This window comes from Pecten maximus, chromosome 5 (assembly GCF_902652985.1).
Source record: "Pecten maximus chromosome 5, xPecMax1.1, whole genome shotgun sequence".
In the NCBI taxonomy this organism is placed as follows: Eukaryota; Metazoa; Mollusca; class Bivalvia; order Pectinida; family Pectinidae; genus Pecten; species Pecten maximus.
In genome coordinates, this window is record NC_047019.1 from 35,936,223 (window position 1) to 35,963,172 (window position 26,950).

At 34.6% G+C, this 26,950-nt stretch overlaps 2 protein-coding genes across 4 annotated transcripts; both read right to left on the reverse strand.

Moving 5' to 3' along the window:
• Positions 1-478: 478 nt before the first annotated feature.
• Positions 479-10,118, reverse strand: LOC117327906 (protein arginine N-methyltransferase 3-like). 2 transcript variants are annotated; one of them, XR_004532752.1, is made up of 11 exons: positions 9,321-10,116; positions 8,554-8,662; positions 7,558-7,765; positions 6,555-6,696; positions 6,233-6,420; positions 5,818-5,996; positions 4,545-4,732; positions 3,774-3,911; positions 2,687-2,774; positions 1,973-2,152; positions 479-940 (listed from the first exon to the last, which is right to left on the reverse strand). XR_004532752.1 is itself a non-coding variant. In XM_033885145.1 (11 exons), exons 1-10 carry the CDS (start codon positions 9,492-9,494, stop codon positions 2,043-2,045), a joined length of 1,524 nt encoding a protein of 507 aa, XP_033741036.1. In that variant the 5' UTR covers positions 9,495-10,118; the 3' UTR covers positions 479-932; positions 2,002-2,042. The 2 variants fall into 2 exon arrangements, 1 of the variants encoding a protein (XP_033741036.1); XM_033885145.1 differs by having other exon boundaries at positions 479-932; positions 2,002-2,152; positions 9,321-10,118.
• A 3,322-nt stretch (positions 10,119-13,440) lies between these two features.
• LOC117327907 (cold shock domain-containing protein E1-like) lies at positions 13,441-25,630 on the reverse strand. Of its 2 annotated transcripts, none has more exons than XM_033885147.1 (14): positions 25,383-25,630; positions 24,755-24,989; positions 24,011-24,171; positions 23,188-23,351; positions 22,695-22,911; positions 22,412-22,575; positions 22,015-22,189; positions 21,395-21,538; positions 20,024-20,132; positions 18,254-18,375; positions 16,714-16,886; positions 15,923-16,346; positions 15,502-15,668; positions 13,441-15,007 (listed from the first exon to the last, which is right to left on the reverse strand). In XM_033885147.1, exons 1-14 carry the CDS (start codon positions 25,419-25,421, stop codon positions 14,857-14,859), a joined length of 2,445 nt encoding a protein of 814 aa, XP_033741038.1. In that variant the 5' UTR covers positions 25,422-25,630; the 3' UTR covers positions 13,441-14,856. The 2 variants fall into 2 exon arrangements, with proteins under 2 accessions (XP_033741038.1, XP_033741037.1); XM_033885146.1 differs by having other exon boundaries at positions 19,997-20,132.
• Positions 25,631-26,950: the final 1,320 nt, after the last annotated feature.

Below are 26,950 nucleotides of genomic sequence, written 5' to 3' on the forward strand. Positions count from 1 at the left end.
CGAGTAAGTTGTTTTTTAAAAGTTGCAAAAAACACTCGCTAAAGCTCGGGTCTTTTGTAACTTTTAAAAAATAACTTACTCGTGTGAAATAAATTCCATATCCAACAACCACTCGTTGTGTAACCTCTATATCTCCCATTCCAAATTAGCCATAACATGTGATTCATGTGGCAGATGTTCCAAAATATCATCTTCACTAGCCATTTTACATACCCTGATTGATATAGTCCAGACTAGGTAAGGAATGAACACACCTGTACAGCTAGATGTTGGCACTTGTACCCGGTATCTTACAACCAGAGTTAAAATCCAATATCTACCATGTACACATACAAACAAAGGAAATAAGCTCTCTGTTTGAGATCCTCCAGAGAAAGTTTGAGCCCTCTCTATACACATACAAATAAAGGAAATAACCTCTCCATTTGAGATCATCCAGACGCACTTTGGACCCTCTTTTAAAAATTACATAGTTTGATATTTTTCACTTTGTTTATTATCATAAAACCAGCTTAACATAAGCATATGTGTTTCTTGGTAGATGTCACTATTTTATCTTCAATTTTTCTCTGGCAATTTGTTCTTTCTTCTTCAATTTTTCTCTGGCAATTTTTCTCTCTTTATTACTGTAAGACTACAGAGTGTCTTTAGTAAGATGTTATCTGATTTACCATTATAAACCTATTTTTACCAGATACAAGTGCCTGTAATATCAACATAACTGAAATAGCTCAAAATATAAAGTCATTTTCTTTCTGGGTCCAACCTAGCTGCTTACCAACTGCAAATCGGGCTGAATGCACAATGAAGCTTGTTGAAGAGAGATAACTCCAGTTGTACGGATAAGACGTTCTGGTCCTAATTAGTCCAGTTGTACAGATAGAACTTTCTGGTAGTAATTAGTCCAGTTGTACAGATAGCACTTTCTGGTCCTAATTAGCATACATGTCAACCACTGAAACCTCCAATGAGGGAGATCTCCCTCATTCCACATCCAAAATGAGGGAGAAAGTGCGTGAAAAAAATCGCGACATTTTTGTTACTTTAGGTGATGTTCCTCATGGGCTTGCGCAGGTGTAAATTACCTCGGGCTATACATTTTGATATTTAAATTTGACAACAATGGTTAATTTTATAGAATAATAATAATTAAAAAAAAAAAAAAAATAGAAAAAAAAAGATTAATTCATTTAAAAACTGTATTTAGTAAATTATATTATTAATGATGTAGTCACTTGAAATTTGCAACCAGTATACAAAGCAACTACTTATCTCCTGATTTTTTTTTTATTATTTTGTTCTGAAATATTTCTAAATGTATTTATCAAATTATCTCCCTTCCTTTCTCAAATAATAATTACACAGTAATTTATTAATTTTTGTTTTACTAGTAGTTCTATTATGACAATAAAAACAAACTTCTTAAAAAGTCTTTTTATTTTTTTCTGACCCAAATTGAAATCCGGATTTTTGTGGCAGTTTACGACTTTATATTAGTATTGACCAATTAAAGATGGCGGCAGTACAAACGCTGGTACTGACAGCTACGATTAAGAAAGGCATTATTGGCTTTCATGTGAGTAAATCTTGTTGACAGATAGTATCAGTGTTTGTTCTTGAAGTGATGTATCCTAGTTGCAATCACAAAATTAACTGACCATGTCAAATGAAGCCACATGGGTAATAATGTATACACCTGTCGGCAGGCACGCATGCACGGTGACCGACTCCCCTCTCTCACCAAGCCCCAGGCCAGGGCAGGCTGCACAGGTGGTGGTGGTGTTTTGTTTACATAATCAGTTTAGGGTCGAAGTGTCCGAGATTTCCGGGGTTTTATGAGGGAAGACTGCTGAAATCCGGGAGAAATTTAACCCCGATTCGGGAAGTGTACCAAATCGGGATTTAGGGGAAATTTTAATGATTTTCCGGGCACTTCCCGCGTAATCCGGGATGGTTGACACCTATGAATTAGTCCAGTTGTACAGATAGCACTTTCTGGTCCTAATTAGTCCAGTTGTACAGATAGCACTTTCTGGTAGTAATTAGTCCATTAAATACACCTGTGTGAAATCCTTTACAGTCAATGATATCACCAAAGAACGGGGATCCTTCCTACTCTTCTTACAGGTGATCTTCCCTTGTAGAACTTCACCTGAAACAAGATGGTGTTACAACAATCTTGCTAAGTTTGATATTCATATGACTGAACAAAGGTAATAATACAGGTATATTACAACCAGGAAACATGAGAACATCACAGTCTATAGGAATCATAGCGCAATGCTGTTAGAATTACATTAATGTACAGCAAGTCATTATTAGTCATGGTCCCCAATTAAGTCTAGATTACCCTGAAAATTTCCAGATTTAGAGTAAATAAACACACTTAAAACAATCTGCCATATGGGAATAAATTGATTTATTTTTGCCTCAGTTTTTTCAGTTACATTGCTAGTAGAATAAAGACTTTCGATCATGTTATTGAATAGTTTAGCAATAAATGAGATTGTACTAAAGAGTAGGTGCTTCAATATAAGTATCCTGGTTTACTTAGTTACAGCCTATGATGAACTTCATGCTGATAAATTTTATGCAAGACAGACTTGTGAAAGCAAACTCATTAACAAGGGGCTATAACTCTGTATAGGTTACATGGTAAGTCACTGGTACCAGTTTATTTACATACCTTTGACTACTGTAATAGGGTGTTCTATTAGAAACACTGTCTGTCTCCAATGTGTTGATGTGTGTGCTGGACCGGTAGAAAAGTTCACCTGAAAAACAAATAGTTTCATTATTATACAATACGACAATCGCAAAACAAATTTCATACAGTTCACAAAGCAACAATAAAATTCAGTTACTGGTGAAATCTGACACCTTCAAGTAACACCATTGAGGGTGGGAGTCGTTGTTGTGTTTTTTTATTTCCATTCCTCAAATTGAAAGCTTATGCTGTTCAAAAGTCATAATTTGCAAATTTCAGTTGAATCTAAAAACTTGAAATGTACAGAGCAGATTGATGAGTATCTGCCTATTTTTTTCTCTCTATATATATCTTCAATTAAGAGCTGCTCACACAGCATTGCCATAGATTACACCACTTAATAATGGTTCAATCCCTTCCTATTGTACTACAACTAGAAATTCTTGGAAAGAAAATTGTGGAGTTATTCCCCTTTGATGATTTTACTTCGGGCACATATGGTGTCCGGACCATATCTCCAGTACTACTCGACCCAAGCACTCCATACTTGACACAAATATACATCTTGATGAGCGGGAGTGTTGCATACCAAAATTTTAAAAGTTGAAGTTGAAATTGTAAAAGTCATTGTGATTTTTTAAAAATTTTGGCATATTATGGACTTAACTGTTTTTCCAATATTCTTGAGTTAATGTTTTGGTTAAAATTTTGTAATTGCTCACCATTCACTTAGTAATGGTATTAGGAGGCTGATTTTTTGCAAAGAGGTTCTTTTAATGTATATATTCTGTATTTAAACATGTGAACTAATTTTTGTGTTGTTGTGTCTAAACCAAGGTTTCCCATATTTGCAACATATATACATCATTTAAAGTTGCCCTTCGGTTTCGACTACACACCATTATGTGTATCAATATCTCCTTCCAACTTTCCAACAATGATACTTCATTTTAAATCATTACAACCTGTGAAACTACCCCCTTTCAAGTGTCAAATATTGCGGCGGGCGTATGTTGTGGCCCTCCAACGGGTCCTTGTTTCTAATGTAATCAGGGAAAATTAATACCTTTGAGTTGCATCCCTTATCAAAGAACATGTCAAAGTAGCTGACAATGGCGTAGATCTGGCCGTCCTCCTTAACTGTCATTGAAAAGTGTTTGGAAAACTGTAAATCCTCTAGTCTACAGGAACACACATCAATCTCCTGTTAAATAATAATTACAGGTCAAAACAGGTGTAATATATACACGCGTATATGTAATATTGACATCATTTTATAGAGATCAGAACTCAATCATGCAATATCCAGTTTGAAGAAGTATTCCTTACCTGGAAATTTCTTTCATGAAAATGTAGCTTTGTATAATATAATGTAATACAGGATAATAACATGTATCATTATTGCATATTAAATTTCATCCGTGGCAACAATTATGATATTTTATTTAATATTGACAATATATATAGATATATGTATATAAAACACTTCTCAAAATTGAACACACAACCTAAAGCCAGCACTGTTTTTACAAGGCAGCTGTTACCAGGTAATTCAAATTTGAAGTCAAGAAATGAATTTGAATCTACTGAAAACATCACACATTCATTAACTGTACACATTCTCGGATATCAAAATTAAATTCAACAAGTATGTACATGTAGTAGTACATTTCATAAGTACTTTCTCCCCATTACTATACAACACACTTTAACTTAGTCTTATGTCATCACATCTTATGAGCAGACTTACAATATCTAATCTGAATTATGTAAGTAAACTTTACCAAATAGGATAGAAATGATAGACTTTATAAATTACAAGTGTGAAATGTGTTACCTTAACAATGACTGCGTCTGTGATAATCTTTTCTGGTTTTACAACCTCAACACTGGCTTCCTTGACCACTTCTGACTTCATACAGGTCATCTTGTGACCATACACATCATCCCAAAACGTCACATGCTTACTGTGAAGATCAGCGTCACAGGATGCAACTAGGCTGATGTTACATTTATCTGGGTGAACTGAAAGTAGACATAGTAGAGAATAAGAGGATATAAATATAGATGGTACCCAACTTATCTGGGTGCATGTTCATTTATGCAGATAAACAACTTCATCATTTTTGTTTAAATTTAACTGGCATAAATCATTATATACCTTCAGCTATTGAAGGATCCAGGTATTGAAAGTCTTTGTGAAAGCTCGCCAGAAAGCAAGAATAAAATAACAAGGTCCACCCTTATTTCTTAAACAAATCTTATCAATCTGTTTGGAGCACATTTATGTCATACTCATCTGAGTGTACTTTAAGAAGACAGGGGAGGTAACTACTTATGTCATACTCATCTGAGTGTAATGTAAGGAGACAGGGGAGGTAACTATTGATGTCATACTCATCTGAGTGTACTCTAAGGAGACAGGAGAGGTATGAAGGGGAGGTAACTATTGATGTCATACTCATCTGAGTGTACTCTAAGGAGACAGTGGAGGTATGAAGGGGAGGTAACTATTGATGCCATACTCATCTGAGTGTACTCTAAGGAGACAGGAGAGGTATGAAGGGGAGGTAACTATTGATGTCATACTCATCTGAGTGTACTATAAGGAGACAGGGGAGGTAACTATCGATGTCATACTCATCTGAGTGAAATGTAAGGAGACAGGAGAGGTATGAATGGAAGTTTACTACTGATGTTAATACTTATCTGAATATATCGGAATGTACTATAAGGAGACGAGATGTATGAAGGGGAGGTAACTACTGATGTTGGTACTTAAAGAAGACGGGAGGAATTCAGGGTAGGCAGCTGTTGATGTTATACTTATCTGGGTGAGGCAAGGGTTAAAGTGAAGTGACTAAAACATTACTTCTTCAAACTAATTGCAGAAATTGTTGTTCATTTCATTAGTGATCAGAAATGTTGCAAATCTACATACTATCGATGTAGGTTTCACAACAAGTTTTTTTGAGTTTTATAAACTGAGTGCATTACAATTCTTCAGAAACAAAATAGTATGTGTCAGAAATTTTTGGGTCAAAACGCTTTAGATTTACAAAAAAAGAAAACAAGAATTTTTTAAATTCTACATCAAATAGAATTCTGACCTACTCCTCCTGGGGCCAGATATTTATCTCTCGCATACAGCACAGAATCCAACATAGACTCAAACAACAGGAAGTAGCCCATCCACTCGGAGATGATGATGTCAACTTTGTCCACAGGTAACTCCACATCCTCTATCCGACCTTTAATGACTGTTACACGATCCTCCAATTCGTTCTCTCTGTCAAGATATACACAATTTTGACATTCCAGATTTTAGATGTGCAAAATAACCACCAAAATGTAGGTTGAATCCTCATGTATAATTACATATGTCTTTTGTGGTAGTTCTTTCATATAGTCAATAACGAAACAGTCAACATTTATATAAAACTTTTACAAAAGCAGAAATTATCTAGGTAAATATACATACATTATTATAGAACAAACGCATATCTGTATAAAAGTTGTACAAACCTGACAATGTCTATGGCCTGGTAAACTATATCTGATTGGTCCACACTGATCACTCGTCTGGCCCCCGACCTGGCAGCAAACATGGAAAGTATACCGGTACCACAGCCGACATCTAGTACTACTTTGTCTCTAAATAGGTCTTTGTTCTGGTACATGAAGTCTTTGTAGCTCTCCGTACGGACCTTATCCTGAAAAAAAACATGCTTTAATCTAAAGGCATACCAGCATAAGAAACTACAGCATATCTTACTTAAATCAACTTGGTTTCTTAATATAATGATTTTATTAATCCATGAAAGATATAAATAACTGAATCACTTACTTTTAACATTTCTTCGTGTATACTAAAATGTGCATAAGAACCAAAGTAGGCATCATCCTCATCTTCTGTCAAGGTCTCTATAACATTCTGTGATTTGATTGGCTCTTGTGACTGCAACATTACAATATCCTTGGTAACAATCCTGAAAGTAAACCCAGTGGATTATTGATTTTAAACCTTCATAGTCATTGGTATTGTCTCAGCCATACGTCATCCAAACAGCAAAAATTATCTTGTCTTAGCCAACAGTTAAAATCATCTTGTTTTAGCCAACAGCTAAACTTAACATGTCTAGGCCAACAGCTAAACTTAACTTGTCTAGTCCAACAGCTGAACTTAACATGTCTTAGCCAACACCTAAAACTAACTTTTGTCTTAGCCAACAGCTAAACTTAACTTGTCTTAGCCAACAGCTAAACTAAACTTGTCTTGGCAAACATCTAAAATTACTTATCTTAGCCAACAGCTAAACTGAACTTGTCTTAGCCAACACCTAAACCTAACTGGTCTTAGACAACAGCTAAACTTAACATGTCTAGGCCAACAGCTAAACTTAACTTGTCTAGTCCAACAGCTAAACTTAACATGTCTAGGCCAACAGCTAAACTTAACATGTCTAGGCCAACAGCTAAACTTAACATGTCTAGTCCAACAGCTAAACTTAACATGTCTAGGCCAACAGCTAAACTTAACTTGTCTAGTCCAACAGCTCAACTTAACATGTCTAGTCCAACAGCTAAACTTAACATGTCTTGGCCAACAGCTAAACTTAACTTGTCTAGTCCAACAGCTCAACTTAACATGTCTTGGCCAACAGCTAAACTTAACTTGTCTTGGCCAACAGCTAAACTTAACTTGTCTTAGACCGGAACAGATGATCAACAATGAACAAGTGCTATAAGAATATCCAACATGCAATAATCCCTGCGATAATCCTACATGTTTATCATCTAATCTAGTCCTGTGTCAACTGATATTGTAATTGTTCATCATGTTTGCTTACTTCATTTTCTCCATATTTTGCAATAACTCGTGTATCTGTTCTTCTGCCTTTGCTGACTTCTCCTCAGCGACCTTTAACCTATGACAAAGTTCCTGGTACTCTGACAACGACAAGGTCACATTAGCCGCTTCCGGATCGCCATTTTGTGTAGTACCAACAGAATTCATCACTGGAATATTTTCTGTATTTTCTAGCATATCTTCTATATCTACAAAGAGAAACATGTTAAAATGTTGAAAGTCTCAATCTCAATGTTCACTTACACTTCCCTAATAGATTTAAAGGACCCTTGGCTTGGTCCCTTAAAATATACTTGTATCTAGTAAAGGACATATACTATTCCAGTGCCTATGGTCCAATTTAATTGATTTCCATATAATGAATCTTCTGTTTTAAAGATTTAACATCTCAATTTAAATTTACTAAAGTTCAATTTCTCGAAAACTATACAAATATTACTTAATATAATCTTAAAAGGGCAATCAAACATGGCTCTGCCCCAGAAGGGCAATCAAACATGGCTCTGCCCCAGAAGGGCAATCAAACATGGCTCTGCCCCAGAAGGGCAATCAAACATGGCTCTGCCCCAGAAGGGCAATCAAACATGGCTATCATTTAATATCACCTGGACTTCAGCAGTGGGCAAATTGTTATTTATTTACTCATCATTTTCTTCCTTAGAACATTGTATTCCTTTAATAAACAAATATGATCATAAAATATCACTTTAAAGTTTCACTATTTACAGTATTATATTAGGTAGATATTCTGGATATTGTCAGTTAGTGGGATCCATTATAACTTAAACGAGCAACTGGAAGACACTTGCCAGTTGTGAAGAGGATGAGAAATAAAAAGAAGTGAGAAAGAACAAAAGTTTTGTGATGAATTGATGGATCCAAATCCCACAACATCAACAACCCACCGAATATATCTGCTTTGATTGATGGAGAAGATTAAATGTTCAGTAAAACAAAATGTGTGCAACTTCATTACCAAACTGTAACAGGACATCTTCAGGATTGTGGGGTTTCATGAAGGAATCTGATCTCCAGGGTGCCACATCACCAGGTTTGTACTTCATCAAGACCTCACAGGTTGGTTTCTTCATACGAAATAAGAAAGTAAACAATGAAAAGAAATATTGTTGGAATACATGTGTTTACCTTGTCAGTAAATCATATCTTAAGTCTTTAAGTTTCTTTAAATTGATTCAAGTGTTGCAAATATATATCATTGTCCTGACATTGATTCAATATATATACTGAATATAGTAGCTGAGAAACCGACCTAAACGTTACTACATCAAGGTGTATGCTGATGTTAGCGATAATAAGTTTCGCCTTCGTCTTAATTCTATTCCTTTGTTGCAGTTTAAGCCCAAGCACAGAGCAATGTGACTTTTGCAAGGCTTTGAATACCCTAGAGTTGGCTGTTTGCTCTATGATCTGTAACTTGTGATGTGTCTTCCCCTGTCACAGATTATGAGTCACAGGGCAAACACAACTTAAGGTATCTAAAGTTTTATAATAGCGACATAATTCAGTCACATCTAAGTGTCTTCCGACTCACCAGACAATTGATGAAGCCATCAGATATTCCACCTGGGGAATGTCAGAGGAAACTCTTCAAAGACAAATTAATTTTTTTTTTTACATTTAACCGCAGGCCCTCTACTCAATATTTTATAATTATTATCAAATTAATATCTACAAATGCCTGTGATCTTATTTAAGTAGATATGTCAGATTTTGCCAACCCACCTCTGTTCTGACGTAGTTGACAAATTTAATAAACTGTATACTGTCCAGCTGCCAGGTACGACCCATCCATGCCATGTCAAAGCCATGGTCACACCGACAGTGTCTGAACATATCATCTACCCCTGGTAATCTCTGCTGACAGAACAGACACATCACATCTTCCTCCTCTTCCATTTCTTCCTCTTCTTCCCATCCTTCCTCATTGTCAGAGTCTTCTTCAAACTCCTCAAAATTATCTGATACTTCTGTCACAAAATAAAATCATATTCAAGTTATAAAACTGAAAATGTTAAGACAGATCATAGTTAGGAGGTTTCATCTTTCTCAAGAAAAAAAAGGCTAAAGTTTTAGTTTTATATGAAAGCGAGTAGTGTGGCACCACTTGGAATGAATCCACGACCATTGGTTTGCCAATCCGCTGCTCAATTAACTGAGCTTATGAAATTTCCCCTAGTGCAAAGCTAGAAGGAAAGCATATCAGTACACTATTTAGAAATTGGAGTGGTCAATGGCACCAAATTTAATACTGCTCTACCGACAGAGCTAGAGGGAAAATTTCCTTTGCACATAGCTAGAAAGCGACGTATCACTCTATGTACACTATTACAATTAAAACCTGCCATACTTTTAATGGGCTGGATTCTGGATAGAGGTTTTTAGTTCAAAATACTAAGTCATCAGCATTCATATTTTCTCCGGACCAAACAACAGAGACAGATATTTGGCCATCAAAATGGCTTATATCAACTTTTTGAATCAGTGAAGTTCTGACAACTTTCATATTTGAATTTTTCTCTTTAATTAAACAGTTTAAGTTGGATCATGACACTTATATCCCCATTGTATGCCAGCATAAACTTCATCAACTATATTAATGGAATGCTAAAAGATTATATAATAATTATATTTATGCCAACTAGTTGATATCAATAAATGACTGGTGTTGATCAGTAATTGGCAAAAAACTTTTGTATGAAAATTTGAAAAATTTATCACAAAGTTGACTAGCCGACGAACATTTGATGTGAATGGCAATGCTCGGGCACATCAGGTAACTGCATGGGTCATCAGTGTCAAGACACACCTGGAATAAGTCTACATACCTATGTCTGCATGATTATATATAACTTACAAGCCTTTTTGATGTGTAATGAAAAACTGAAGAATTCAGAGAGCTTATCTAAACATTTTTTTTTTGTGAAACAGTTATATTATCTATGTTGTGCAAGGCTTTTTTGTTAAAAAAAACCAATGTGAAAAAGCTCAAATTAGACAGTTTATATAGTTTTGCGTTATGAATACAAATAGCTGTTTTTGTCATGAAAAATATCAATAAAAATCAAAACACTATTTTGATTATCTAAACAAAAACAAGACAAAATTGTATCTGTTTCTGAAAAAAAAAGATTTTATACCAATGAATTATAAACTATGTAATTTTATCGAACTCAAATAATTTTATATTGAAATATTTGGTTTTTAATGTTTCTGTAACTATGCCTCTACAAATGTACGACATCAAAACATTTGTGAAGGAGTTCATCAATCATCATTGATTACAAACCGTTTGGTTATTTCTCAAATCTTACTCGGAACAGGAGTACTGAAAAGACTTCACATTACAATTAGCATCAGAACCAGTTTTAATTATATTGGTAAATGTATCCCTTTTACAGTTTAAATAAAAAAACTTACGTTTCGACATATAGACCTAACATATAACTATAAGTGATAGAATGTATGTAATCAGTTATAACAGGGCAATATGCTTACTGCTTAGCTGTCAAACCAGTCGGTTGTGCTTACTGATAAATCATAAACGCTGTCAGATGGTATCACAACTCAACGCATTGTTCTATTCTCTTTTTCAGAAAAGTTATTGTGATACGAATTTATGACATAATCCTTAGAATCTTAGAACATACGAGTTTCTGTAAGACTATCACGAAACCCTATAGTTTGTCAAACACGTGTTACCTGCTTTGGAAGCCATCTTTGTTTATACACTCGGAATATCTCTTTATTTATCAGTCATCTCACAGACAGCAATGAAAACGTCAGAAGTGTTCCTAAGATGATTTAAAGGTCCAATGGGCCTGCTTCGCTACACCCCCCCCCCCCCCCCTCCCCCCCTCCAACTAAACAAGACATGGTTATATGGGCTCTTTGAGGATGTATGCATTGCTAAGTAATCCATATGATTTATTAAGTTACATATATAAACATAAAATAGAAATATGTACTTATGACAACTGAAATTCCATATTATAAATTATAATTGCTAACTTATTTTTTCAAGCCCTGCAGATCTCTTCAGGCGATTGCATTTATGCCATAATAGTTACATTACATTGTAACCTTGAAAAGGTTAGAATTTCAGTTGTCATTTAATATTTCTTTTTTATACATGTATTTATATACACGATACACAAAGTGTTTCCCTTATTTGAACTATATATATATATATATGTATACAACACAACTGACAAAGATAACTTTATGACTCGTGCCCTGACCCCGGCCTCGAAATCACGTTCTACAACACTCAATTGCCTAGCCAGAAATACCCGCAGCTTATACTGCTGCGCCACATCGGCATTCTAAAATGAATGTTTCAATGGTGCAGTGATAGTCGGCCCGATATCCTGACATGACCATAGTGGAAGTCATCTATTTTTAATGATATAAATACCTGGATCGCTATGTATTTACATACATGGATGTGAATTGTACACATACATGTCACGCTAGCATCCGCCTTCAGCCCACGCTAGCAAAAAGTTCATGGTTTTTTTTTTATTACTACATGTAATAACTCTTATTTTACCGTTTATATCATGTGACTGTATTTGCATTCTTGTCTTGATAAAAGGGCGGATTGCCTCAACAATTACATATTGTGCATCTTTCAATTTGAATATATATATATATATATATATACATGTATATGTGTTTGGAATTGTTTTAGTTTTAAATTCTGTGAATCGGCTTTTATTAGCTACATGTTACCTTTGATTTGTCACGTATGAAGCAGACTGTATGTTTCAGAGGATTCCATCTGTATTTTTAGCTCTATATTTTTTTATTTGGTTCTGATGTGTGCTTGGTTCCTGTTGTTTTCTGTTGATATATATTTTCCATCTAAATCTTTTTCTTGTACATTAATTTGTAATATCCTCTTTTTTTCTTCTATTTTTTTTTGATGGTATACTGTTTTGATACAACATATCTGTTATAAGATACTTACAAATATACCTTCTTTCTAAACACTGTTATACAATGGAATCTCCTTCCCTCAGCATAAATTCTAAAGGAAAAGTCATTTTTGGCCCTGCCCCAGAGGAGGTCAGCCTCACCACTTGTCCAATTTCAAATACCTAGGTATTCTCATACTTGACCAATAGATGAAGTCGGATGAAAATTCGCTAAAATAATAACATCACTTGAGCAATGACAACAACAGTTGTCAGAAGAGAACATAGGAATTTGGAATTAGTTTTTTAAAAGTAGGTCAAAGGTCAGCAGTCAAGGTCAGCAGGCCCTCAAATATACCAATGGAAAGGCCTGGTCATTCCAAGACGAAGTCAAAAATAAAAGCCCCTATTGTACAGTTAACATACTGAGGCAAAGTGTTTAAAAAGTAGATCAAAGGTCACAGTCAAGGTCAGCAGGCCATAAATGAAGTACCAATAGAAAGTATTGGTCAAAAGGTCTTCCAGTCTAGCTGAAATAAAGACCCATCCAGAGCTTCCCCGAAAAATGTATGCCTTTATAGAATATAGACAAAGCAAAGATGAAAGATACTACAAAAAGTCACTTGGGTAGGACATGATCTAACACTTTACAGAACAGGACATGTCAATTAAAGATACTTAAATCAAAGTAAAGATAAAATCATTGAAATAAAAATTTCCTAACTTTAGAATTCTTCTTCAAAGTATAAAAGCTTGAAAATAGCATTTTACAGTAAAATATTTTTCAAGTGTGACAGGAGTGACTGCAAGACTGTAGGAGAAAATAACATATCACATAAGACTTCCAATTCTCATTAGATGAAATGCTGGCGAAAGATTGATTTATAACAAAAGACAAGTTATGCGCTTCATTCATTTTTATTTTTTTGGTTTTTGAATTTTTTTCCTTTATTTTTTTTTTTTTGTTCCTGGATTACCAAAGCATTCAGACTGCTCTCTGTATGAGGCAAACTTCACGTTCAGTCACCATAGTGAATGTGACCAAAGTTATACCAATGACAATCACATAGTTACAGTGATCATAGTTTTATCAATGACCAATCAAATGTCTCATCATTTACATACATGTAACAAACTTTTTCCTCTAGTATTGAAGCCTGTTTTACAGCATGCACGATTCCGACAGAGTCAAATGACAGCCCAGAACACAAGACATTTTGGCAACATGGTACAGCATACTACAACACATACCAATGTTGAAAATGTGGATAATGAATCCTTTCAGTTCATTAACGAAAAAAGACAACCTTTTCTTTTTTTTTTCCTTTTTTTTTTTTTGTAGCGTGATCTCTAATGTGTAATGATGAAAACTAATGAATAACGGCTACAAAATGAACTTTGTGTCATCCTTCAATTATAGATGACTATGATATCACATATGTGGCATAAAGCAAATGTTCAGTATGCTTGAAAAATTTCACTCAATATAATGCCATTTTCATGTTTTGTTCATAACGCTACCAGTAATTCTTATTTTAACATGCAATATCATTTGTAATTAAAGACTTTTTGCAACATTTCCATGGGCCAAATACATTTGGGTTGTACATTAATACACATTGTTCTAGCTTTACTTGTACTGATGTTTCACAATAAAAAAATATCCATCCATACTTTCAGTCATTTGATCAGACACATTCACTCACTTGCAATTATAGCTATAGAGATATCGCGCAGATATCGAGGATAGAATAATGATGTTAATGAACATTAACAGGTTGTAGAATTCATGCTTGTAAAATAAATAAATCTATAAATTATATCTTTTCAGAATAATAATATAATCAACAGTGTTTCTCTATTAAACATGTAACAATATTTTAGAACAAAGCTGACATTCAACAAAACACTTTTGGTCCGATTATAAATGTTTTTCATTTGCTTTGTAGTATATTGTAACAGATTTCCAAAAGAAAATAAATTTTTGTCATCAAAATGTGTATCATATTTGTAAATGTCTTGAAAAACACCATTTTTCCTCTATTTAGCAAAAATTCTTATTCACCTGGTAACATTCCTAATAAATTGACAGAAAATATGAAGGAAGTGGAAAGTCCAGGATAATTTTTCCTTAAAATCATAACACTTGTGGAAGAAAATACAGATTTTTTACAGGTAATAGTAAATGATATTTCAAATCCATTCTCTTTAAAAGAAAATATTAATTAACTGAGGAGAAGGAGTTGGGTGGAGATTGTCTTTTTTTTTTGTGGCATTTTTTGTTTTGTTTTGATTTCTCAAATTGTCGGCGACAGATGTGATGAAGCAGGATAAATGCAAAGCTACACAGTTGGCTGACGTGGAATGCGCGGTGCAAATCCCCCTGTTCCATCGGGACCTTTTGGCTGTCGAAGAGCGACCATGCGAGGACTGATCATATCATCATTGATACTCTTCAGTCTACTCACCAGACGTTCAGGACGCTGTCGACTCCTACAGAATAAAGAGGAAATACATTTAATAGAGTCATAGCACCCTCTACATCCACTGTACTATCACAAAAAGGTTTTAAATGAAGGAATGCAACTGATGCATCTTTAATAACAGTTTGTGTACAGATCAACATGTAATCCTCAAATTCACTAAGAACATACTAATACTTCCTAGAACATAATTGATTTGGGTCAACACTAATGCTGTGTGAACCAAGTGAGTACAAGGTAAAGGCATGACTTTTCAGATAACATAAGAATTATTATTGATAGTAATCATGCTCAAAATATTTACAACAAATAATACTTGCATATTCCTGTTTGTAACATAAAGGAATCCCTGGCATTTAATTCTATACACCTACAGAACAAATTATCCCTGTACTGTGTACTGCTATTAAGTATTAATTTTGTTCTCAATTCTTAATCGAAATCAGTATTCACAGGTGAGATATCAATATAACTGGATAATTCCTCCCTTGTTTTCATACTTACGTTATCTTCCTTACACTACAAGCTGAATATTTCTTGTTGCGCTGATTTTGTACGACAACAAATTCTACTTCATCCCCAGCTTGAATGTCCACCCCATCATGGACCTCTGTCATGTGGAAAAAAAGCTTCTTTCCTTCCTCTGCTGCCTCATAGTTGATGAAGCCAAACTAAAACAGAAACAACACAAAAATCTTAACAGAAGTTATGACAGTTTCTAACAAAAGTCTGAACATCTGACAGTAAATTTTTGTACATTTGATATGGATATCTCAGAGTGTATCAATTCAATTCCATTTGGTTGAAATTAAAGTGGCCCATTTTATGTCAGTTAGATATAAAACATATAATCTCCATCTTTACATTGAGAGTGAATGGTAGAAATTCTATAAACTTTCAGAGACAAAACGTATGTTTGTATTACCTGTCCTTTTACAGAATCCACCCTGGCACGAATGTACTTGCGGACTGCTGCAATGTTAACAGCTCGAGTGGCTCCATTTTTACCAACAGCCAACTGAAACTTGACAGCATCTGCAGTTTGCAGGAAGTCTCGCTTGTCAGCTAGACTAGTGATACCATAAGGATAGCAGACTGGCTTGGCACCCTCATCTGCAGGGTCCACCTGAACAAGGCCGCAGTATTCCTCCTGTTCTGGGTTGACAATTCTCATTGGTCGGACAATCTTTCCCTTAAGTACACCCTGGTCTCGCAAGATCTCTTCCACAGGAATTGTTCCCTTAGGTACTCTGCGGATATTTTCAGCACTCACTTTGGCATTTTTCCTGGTGACAGCATACTCTACCTCATCAGCCAGGTCCAGTTCTGTGGGATCTCCATCAAAAGAGCTACAAAAGTAAATCCATTAGTTCACAACACATTCAGCAAACAATCAATATAAAAATCAAGTTCTCTTACTTCCTAATTTTCATAAACATGACATTCATATCTTCTTGAGACTAAAATTCTTACATAAGTCTTTTTTAAAACTAAATTAATACCGGAAAATGTATTGATTTATTTAAATAATAAAAACAAAAATAATCAATATTCCCTGCTTGCGACTCTTTAATATACTAAATACTGATTTCATTACACAGAATAAACATTAGTTGTGCACACAACATACATTCAACAACAACATACCACCACCTAAATATAACAATGAACAGCATTTACTAGGTCATTTTGCATGCTTTGGCACTTGTCAGTTACCTAAAATGAAAGAAGATTTCTTTCTCATGATCAGCACTTTCGATAAAACCATAGTTCTCTTTGAGTGTTGCAACAAATCCCAAGCATTTACTGGCCACATTTCTGAAAAGTACCCTCACATTCACAGCACCTCTAGAGTTGTTCCTCTTGATCTCTGCAAGGTTAAACTCCACCTGTAAAGCAAGCAATATCCATCCTTAATATGACAAGAATATATACTTTTCTTCCTCAAAGAAGAAACTGAACCAAACAAGTAAAACAACACTGTATATTAGGTACATGAAATTATAGTAAATCTATGCAATTCATATCTCTATCAATGCTCCCAAGTACAGTGTACAATGTATTTAGTATCCTAATCAAAAATTAACACAAAATGAGATATAGATTAAAAAGTTACCATAATACCAGCCCTATATTGGGTTATTTACCTTGTCACCTCACCTGGGTCACTGGGGCCTGGGGCCATGGTGGGGATCTAGGGTTTATGTACTTTAACCTAGTCACCATATCTGGGTGGGGATCTGGGGTTCATGTACTTTAACCTAGTCACCATATCTGGGTGGGGATCTAGGGTTTATGTACTTTAACCTAGTCACCATATCTGGGTGGGGATCTAGGGTTTATGTACTTTAACCTAGTCACCATATCTGGGTGGGGGAACTGAGGTTTATGTAATTTACCTTGTCACCATATCTTGGCAGGGATCTGGGGTTTATGTAATTTATCTTCGTCACCATATTTGGGTGGAAAACTGAGGTTTATGTAATTTACCTTGTCACCATATCTTGGCAGGGATCTAGGATTTATGTAATTTACCTTGTCACCATATCTTGGTGGAAAACTGAGGTTCATGTAATTTACCTTGTCACCATATCTTGGTGAAAAACTGTGGTTTATGTAATTTACCTTGTCACCATATCTTGGTGGAAGACTGAGGTTTATATAATTTACCTTGTCACCATATCTTGGCAGGGATCTGGGATTTATGTAATTTACCTTGTCACCATATCTTGGTGGAAAACTGAGGTTCATGTAATTTACCTTGTCACCATATCTTGGTGAAAAACTGTGGTTTATGTAATTTACCTTGTCACCATATCTGGTTGGGGAACTGAGGTTTATGTAATTTACCTTGTCACCATATCTTGGCAGGGATCTGGGATTTATGTAATTTATCTTCATCACCATATCTGGGTGGAAAACTGAGGTTTATGTAAATTACCTTGTCACCATATCTTGGTGAAAAACTGTGGTTTATGTAATTTACCTTGTCACCATATCTTGGTGGAAGACTGAAGTTTATGTAATTTACCTTGTCACCATATCTTGGTGGAAGACTGAGGTTTATGTAATTTACCTTGTCACCATATCTGGTTGGGGAACTGAGGTTAATGTTATTTACCTTGTCACCATATCTGGTTGGGGAACTGAGGTTAATGTTATTTACCTTGTCACCATATCTGGTTGGGGAACTGAGGTTTATGTAAATTACCTTGTCACCATATCTGGTTGGGGAACTGAGGTTAATGTTATTTACCTTGTCACCATATCTGGGAGGGGACCTCGGGTCAACAAGGTCCTTCAGTTGATACGGGACCTGCTGGATTGTTCCTTCAAAGTCGAAAATTATGTTCCCACAGTCTGAATCTTTGTTCTTGGCTGTTAAAAGAAACAGAATTAACAAACTGGCATTAAAGTAAATTTGATAATATTCTCTTCAAATTTCCCTTAACATGTTATGTTATGCATATACTTTGTATTTAATTGAAAACCATAGCACAATAAGAACCTGAATATATCTGACATATAATAGAGTTAGTTTGGATTCTATCAACCAAATTCTAATAGTTTGGATTCTATCAATCGAATTCTAATAGTTTCGATTCTATCAACCAAATTCTAATAGTTTGGAATCTATCAACCAAATTCTAATAGTTTGGATTCTATCAACCAAATTCTAATAGTTTGGATTCTATCAACCAAATTTTAATAGTTTGGATTCTATCAACCAAATTCTAATAGTTTGGATTCTATCAATCAAATTCTAATAGTTTCGATTCTATCAACCAAATTCTAATAGTTTGGAATCTATCAACCAAATTCTAATAGTTTGGATTCTATCAACCAAATTCTAATAGTTTGGATTCTATCAACCAAATTCTAATAGTTTCGATTCTATCAACCAAATTCTAATAGTTTCGATTCTATCAACCAAATTCTAATAGTTTCGATTCTATCAACCAAATTCTAATAGTTTCGATTCTATCAACCAAATTCTAAAACATTTCTGCTGTTTTATCAGTGATAGGAGTCTTTGCAAATTCCTTTCCAACAAAATTTGTATTAGTTTTTAAGAAGAAACTTTACATCAAATATATGAGGAATTTTTTCAAAGAAATTAACCACTGTCCAGCTTTTTGTTCAATATTCATACAAATAGTGTGAATAGTAATAGCATTCAGGGATAATATTAGTATAAATACAGGCTTTCATACAAGATTTTGGGATTTTTTCCAATGGTTTGTTATGCATGCTATCACTTAAATGTGTAATTAAAACATTTTACTATTTTTTGTTCACTTTGTTTATAATTTGAAAGAGAATTTGACCAACTTTTGACATGCAAGGTAATCTATTACTATAAGTGAACAAAGAGAATTCCCATGCAAAGCAAACAAAGGATTGAATAACAAATGACAACAAAAGCTTTGACAATAAACTGATACTGTCTTCATTCCAACTACATGGCAATTGTGAATGGATTGCACATGAGAATGTCGCTTTATTTTAAAAGCCAAGATACTGAGTCATCCAGTATCATTGACAATGTGATATCAATTTTCATTTTTTGAAAAATTGTACTCAACACCTTTACAATAGATGTGTTGCAAACATGAAGTTAATATAAAAAAATTCCCAGCCGCAATCCTTCAGGGTTAATTCAATAAAAGACATCAGATATTAAACACATAGATATGCTAAAAGGACTTGGCATTGCAGTAAATTCATAAAGATGTATATATTGTAACAACCAAGGGTGCCTTAACAGGCACTCGAGTGCCATGAGTACTGAAAGAGTTAAGTCACCTGTGCATTTGGATCTGATGCACTATGGCTACACTCTTTTATTCATTAAACCAATTTTCATTTTCCTTCACGATAACAGCAAACCTTCAAAAACAGATTTGGAGAGCAGTTAACTGAGAGACTGAATGCCAAGCCCTTAGCAGATGATGCAGATCTGTTGTCAGTATATTGAAATGTCCGTGAATGACCGTACTTGGACTTGTGTTTAAAGCAGGCTCACGTTCAATGGTGCCTATGTATTTCTCTGGACGGACATGTGTGAAGTTGACACTGCCTTTAGGGAGATATTTGATACGAATGGCCATCAATCGATCCGGAGTAGAAAGGTCCTGTAAAGAATAAATACAAAATGAAGCTACGTCAAGGCAAGAATTTATCATATAGCACATAATGTGCAACTTTTCCAATACACAATAAAACAAGAGTCCCATGGGTCCTGCATCGCTCATATGAATGTGTCAGTGATTATAGCAATGCACTCTTAATTTATAATACAAATACCTTTCCTATTAGGGGATCTGCTATAATTCAAGTTAATTCCTCTTCCCCCTTTTGGGCCCAACCCCTCCACTGGCAGGAGAGACAGACCACCATTTATACAACATTGTGTATCCTTCACTCAATAATCTTCAACACGAAATTTGAGGGGTCAGATCCACCATTTATCAACAAAAGATCCCAGAGGGATCTTAGCATCCACCATTGAATTGTAAATTGAATTGGTACAACTAGCGACCAAGGGGAACCTACACATTAAGTTTGAGGACTATCCTTCTAGTAGTTTTCAAGAAATAACGATAACAAACTTCCATTCTCAAAATCCAAGATGGCCATCTGTCAATCATTTTGTTTTTTCTGATCAAAACTCTAAATTGAATTGGCACAGGGGACAAAGGGGAATCTACAAATAAAGTTTGAGGAATGTCTCTCCAGTACTTTTAAGAAATATTGATAACAAGGATTGTTTACAGAAGGACAGACAGACACAGCCCTCCATCTGATGATAGTGGGCTATTAATCAAAGTGTCGAGGCCATAGGTGCTGTGCATGAGGGATTGAAATACGGGAGAAAAGCAAATATTATATAAATATCATATAAATATAAAATGGCATGTATAAAGAAGACATTTTTATTGGGTTTTTTTAAGTGCATTCCTGAATGTTTTACAGATGATTATCCTATGCCATTTTAAGGAATTTTAAAAAGGCTGTGGTTGCGTTAAAGTTGTGATGAACAGTGATGAATTATAAAAGTATGAATCAAATTACTTTTTTTATTTTTATTGTAAGTACACTTTGATTCCCCTGAGAAGTCCAAATGAATTTGTTCTAGCGAAATTTGGCGATAACCTGCTTAAGGTTGCTGTTTCACAGCACCTAAAATACACTCAAGGATGTTACAGATCACATTTGGACCAAATCCTTTCATTCCTACAGAAGCAAGATTTTAAAGAATTTGCTACATTTCTCCTATTGCACAATACCCCAAGGCCTCTGGGGTGCCACATTATCCATTGCACCATGGCATAAGCTCACAAGTCCTTCGGACCAGGTCAGCTAATAACTACTTCAAGATTGAACACTTATTTACCTGAGTCACAGTAAATTCAACTTCCTCTTGTGGTTTCACTTCTTTATCTCCACTTAACATTTCACTAAAGTGAAAGAACATGCGGGAGTCCCTCTCTGCACAGTGAATGAAGCCATAGCCGTCCTTCAGGCTTACAATCACACCCTATATAAGGTCAACAACAGCTTACTGATAGTGCTTATAATTGTAATCAAGATAATTAATGTTCAAAAAAAATCTTCAAAATAACAGTTATATCTATAGATAACTGTAGCTAAATTTGTAGGCATAATTTATCGAGGACATTAGATACAATAGTTACAAAAATTGTTTTTGTTTCCATTACATTAAATTTCCTATCATTGGATAAAAATATATTTCACAACTGTATTTATCAAAGGAAATTCAAAGGAAGAATAACAACAATATCATGAAACCTACTATACAGTTCCTTATCTCTAAAAGAAATATCTGTTTTATTTTAAAGTTCTGATAGATGATATTAAGTATTTGCTAGACAACCAATATTCCAGATTATAAAGCCAAATTTCCCCTAAATCTCAGTGATACAACAAGAGCTTAAATTCTTAAAATGCTAGTGGACTTTTATTTCTCTCTTCTCAACATCCTAATAAACTAACCGTCTCCCTTTTCTCTTTGTTCTGTTCAAATGTTTCCTTCTCCAGTAGACAGATAGATGTAGCACGCTGGAGTTTGTCTCGTCGGTCTGTGGCCACTTTGAATTCCACCAGATCTCCCTGACAAAGGGTGTAGTCTCCTATCTGATCTTTGTCCCCAAAAGGCATCTCTGTTAATCTGAAAAGTCCATAATAAACTATATGATAGGTATCTTTTTTTATAGTTAGAAAGTAAAATATTTTTTTAATAAAAACTTTTTTGTTTTAAAACTTGCATTTCATTAGAAGTATTGATAATAACTGTTTAGGTGGTTTTTTTTTACAATTTATATGTAAAATGCCAGTAATGATTTTTTAATACATTATCTCAAAAAAGATATGAAACTTAAGTCAAACCTACCCTTTTGGACCCTCAAAGTTGATTCTACCTCCCAGGGGATCACTTTGTCTGCGACCATTTTTCAGAGTCTTGATAACTTTGCCGACAATCTTATCTAAACCAATATCCTCAAATATTACGGTACCTTCTGGAAGACTAGAAATATTCACTGCCACTTCTTTACCCTACAAATAACAACATTTTTCTTCAGCAAATGAAATCCTTCAAACATATCAAATTAAAAACACTCTGATCAAAGACAGCTGATTTAATTTTGACAATGATGTAATTCATAAAAGCTTACGTTTCTAGTTTGTACTTCAAAATCAACATCATCCCCAAGTATTAGCTCGTTGATGTCTCCTTTGAATTCACTGTAGTGGAAAAAGATTTCTTTGACCATATCTGCTCGCTCTATAAAGCCAAAGGAGTCTTTCATTGAGCAAACCACACCCTGACATCGTGATTGTACTGCAGGGACTGACATCAACTCTAATTTCCTCGCATGTATGTTTGCATTTCTACATGTGAAAACAGAAAACATAACTTACAATCAATTGAAGTGTAGACTTATATCATCAAATGTTTTTTTGTTGATTATTTTCTTAAAATAAAATGTATATTAAAATTTTTTTTTTTATTTCATATCTATTATGAATCGATGCAATATCATCTGTTTGGAAATTGTATGTTTTTTTAATATGATTTTCTCAAAAATCATGCTGAAAGATTTATAAGGAAACTAAAAAGGTAGATACATCATCATTTATCAGGTACATTACTCTAGATAAACAAACCTTTTGTCTGTAGCTATGTAGAATGTGACAGTGTCTCCGCTTTTGATCTTAAACGCATTTCCAGTTTCAACTACATCTTCAAGTCCATATGGTAAAAAGAACCATTCGCCATTGTGTTCATATGTTACTCTTCCTAGACCATCAGCTTGTCCATTAACACAACCCTGTCAAACATAGTCAATGGAAAAATTTGTTAATTAGTCAGTAGTTTTGCTGAATTGCTGATATGGACTAGAAGATCAAGTCCACAAAGGGTAGTTTTTTTTACATTTTGCCTTGTAGAGGTCAAAGTTCAAAATAAAGGTCACAGTGACCTATTTTTGGTATACTACACATTGTCTTCTAAAGATTTATCGACAGACAAATATAAAAGGTCTTTTGTGAAATAGTAAAGCAAATACGTCTGAGAAACAATATTAAATGGAGTCAAAAGAGCAACATATTCTGTACCAACCTTCTTCAAACAGGTCATATCTTTGATATATTTCTTACTTAACTGGTCTAAGAAAATCACATACAACAGAACTAGGACAGATATAGCATATCAACAGCTGGAAAATTTTGCTCTAAATATAATTTATACTTTCTGGAAAGCCAAAGAGAAAAATACAGATAAGGGATTTCTTTTTAATACATTTTTAACAAATTCTTAGGAGCACAGCAATTACCAAGATAATTTTGGGAATGCCATAATTATTTTGTTTGATTAACATCTAATTTAGCACATTGCCATATCCGTGATCATACTCCCACTTATTTTATACAATGAAGTTTCAAGTTGTAAAAATGTCTAGCTCCTATTTCTCTTAAGCAGTTGACCTACATTTTTGTTCTTAACTGGTCTTGCTTCCTGCACAATAGATCCTGTAAACCTCTCCTCGCTCAGCACCTCAAATGATACCTCGTCCTTATCTATTCTACCTATAGAACATGCAATGGGACGTCCTGTTCTGCGGTCACAGCTCATCTGGAATTCAACAGCATCTGAAAAGGAAGAAAACAGTCACATAACTGAAAATATGTATTAAATGAAATGTATGCTGATGGTAAATATGACCACTCTAGAGAATTGACATTCAATGTTCAAAGGATTTGAATAAAAGCTTCCAACATTTTTCTATAAAAAAAATGAATTTATCTAAGAAAATTGTTGTATTTTTCTGCAAAGTGTCTGAAAACAGGTTCCATTGAAGATCCTAACTGTAACAATATTTATTACATTCAAAGTATCTAGTATCGTTGAATCTTTCACACCCTGCATAGCAAAGATGCTCACATCAAAAGTGATACCCTGAAATGGAATAGTTTTGTCACATTGTTCTCAAAATCTAAATATTGTCATGTATTCTAAATCTCTGAAATGATCCCTAGAACCTTGAAGACATTTAAAGCAATTTGGTTTTTCTGAGTAAGAATTTCATTTTTAATAGTTTCTTATCTGTGATGTCTGTATATATATTGATGAAGGGCCATATTGTAAATTAGATATGTCTAAATACTTAACCCTGCAGGATAAATAATATACATCCTTACTATTATCATAATATGCCAACATCTGACACTTTACCTCCAATTTTTACTGTGTTGATGTCGCCGGCATATTCACTGAAGTGAAAAAACAGTCTTGCCTCCCTGTCACAACATTGAATGAATCCATATGAGTGTAGTAGTTTCTCTATCAATCCAGTTTCTCGGATGTTGCTTGTACTGGTAGGTGAAGTAGGTGATAGTATAGGACTAACAATGTTTGAACCTTGCTGATAGGATAGAATGGCAGGATCCTGTGCGGGCGGCTGGAAATTCTAAAACAGAAATCAAATGAAAACAATTAATTGAGATAAATGTATTTACTGTATCCCATTTCTAAGGTAAAGCTTGACAAATTCCGAATCAAAAAATTTGCATTAGTTTCACCACTGGTGAAATATCACATTTTCACCTTGGACATTAAATGTGACTTCAGATCAATCCTAGCTACAATGTCAAGACACCAAGACTGTTCTATTCAAACAGAGAAATATGTTAGTATTGTGAGAATGATTTTTCCACTTTCAACAGTATTTGGCATTTTTAATCAAACAATTTTGTTCTCATCTTTATAATTCCAAAATCAATAACCTATATTACACAAACTATTAGATTTCAAGATTTGCTTATACAGTAATACAATATTGATTCCCTTCCATGATAATTACCTTCCACTGAGGACTGTTCATTTTTCTTACAGCTGACATATTTGTTGATAGTTCTAAGTTCCGATGTTGACTTGTTACTTTTGTGATGTTACTTTTTTGTCAGCGTCCCCAGATGGGCAGTCTGTGCAATGTTCTTGGTCGGGCACAAGGGCTGATTCCCTTTAAAAGCTTGTAGTGAGTTCCTGGGTCTTTGATCAGTTCAAAAACAAATGAACTTTTTAATTGATGCTGGAACAAAAATAAATAAAAATAAGTCGTTATGATAAAATTTTAGAAAACAGGCCTAGGGCATCCAGTAGACCTTGATAGTCATATTTTAGACTTGCCTAAATCATATTTGACTCTTGCGATTGAAGGAACAACTCTAAATATTCTGAGAAATAAGGATTTTACTTCTGAAATTGATAAATCTCGAGGGTCAACTGGATGCCCTTTAAAACAAAGACTTGCCAGAAGACAACATATGGTTCGCCTGGCTTATGGTTGAAATTCAGAACCAGTAGGTCAAAGGATGTGGTCAAGATCAGCAGGTCTGCAAGTCTAGTACCAAAGGAAAGGTCTTATCACAAGGAACACATGTATCAAATATCTAAGCCCTGTCCTCATCACAACACAATTTTATAAAAACTTCCACCCAACTTTCTGCAGACGATAACAATAGCTCGCCTGGACTTTGTCCTTGCGAGCTAAAAAATCATTTGTTGAAATTACTGTCCTACAAACTAGCTTGGTTCAATATATTTTTGTGCAGATATATTTTGACAAAACACTCACATAAGTGATCATATGCTTGCCTAGCTAGATACCATGGCAACTAGGCTACAAGGAAACTAAGACCAGAGCTTATAAGACAATTCTATACTCTCCATTGTACTCTACACGGAGCCTTCATTGCGGAAGTCCTATTACAGAAGGCATGAGCAGTTAAAAGAAAAAGTAGGGTGTGCTAGCTTCTGGTTGATGGGAATTTCCCTTTAGTCAGTGGTTAGATGTTCACTCGGAAAACATGAGGTCGCTAGATTGAGCCTCAGTGCTGTCAAGATAATTGTCATTACTCCTTAAATGATTATTGTTAACCTGTTTTCTGTCTATTTCAGCCTTTCAGTGTATGACATGTATTTACCTGCAATTACATGGCTCTGAACGACGCATGGATGATTTTTAACAGATGGTCGTTGTCAGAGAGAGTGAGAGAGAGCAGTGTAAGCATGGTATTAATAATCCCTATACTCTCAATTCTAACACTGGTGCAGCATTTCCTAGTTGAAATCTTATCAAAATTGTTATTTTTTCTTTATAAAATTTTATTGGTAGACCCAAATTCTGTCAAAACTACGATAGTCACGATAGACTAGGCAAGTCTATGACGCAACAGGCCACGTCTAATCCTACCAACACTCAACAGTCATAATCATTTGTTATATATGGCAATGTGTCAAAACATTTTACGTCTGAATTGGAAGTAAATAATGATATTTTGAACTTTTTACACAATTCATGACAACATTTCACAAAACTTATTAGATTGAGAAGTCTTGTCTAAATAGTAATATACACTTGATTTGGTC

Coding starts and splice junctions, on each gene's coding strand:
- LOC117327907 (XM_033885146.1), bottom strand. CDS start 25,421: ATGTCAGCTGTAAGAAAAATGAACAGTCCTCAGTGGAAG. Junction 16,347..16,713: donor GAAATCTTCTTTCATTTTAG/GTAACTGACAAG, acceptor TTACTTTTGTAG/CTCTTTTGATGGAGATCCCA. Junction 15,669..15,922: donor TGGATTCTGTAAAAGGACAG/GTAATACAAACA, acceptor TTTCTGTTTTAG/TTTGGCTTCATCAACTATGA.
- LOC117327906 (XM_033885145.1), bottom strand. CDS start 9,494: ATGGAAGAGGAGGAAGATGTGATGTGTCTGTTCTGTCAGCAGAGATTA. Junction 8,663..9,320: donor TCAACTACGTCAGAACAGAG/GTGGGTTGGCAA, acceptor TTTCGTATGAAG/AAACCAACCTGTGAGGTCTT. Junction 5,997..6,232: donor CAGGCCATAGACATTGTCAG/GTTTGTACAACT, acceptor ATATCTTGACAG/AGAGAACGAATTGGAGGATC.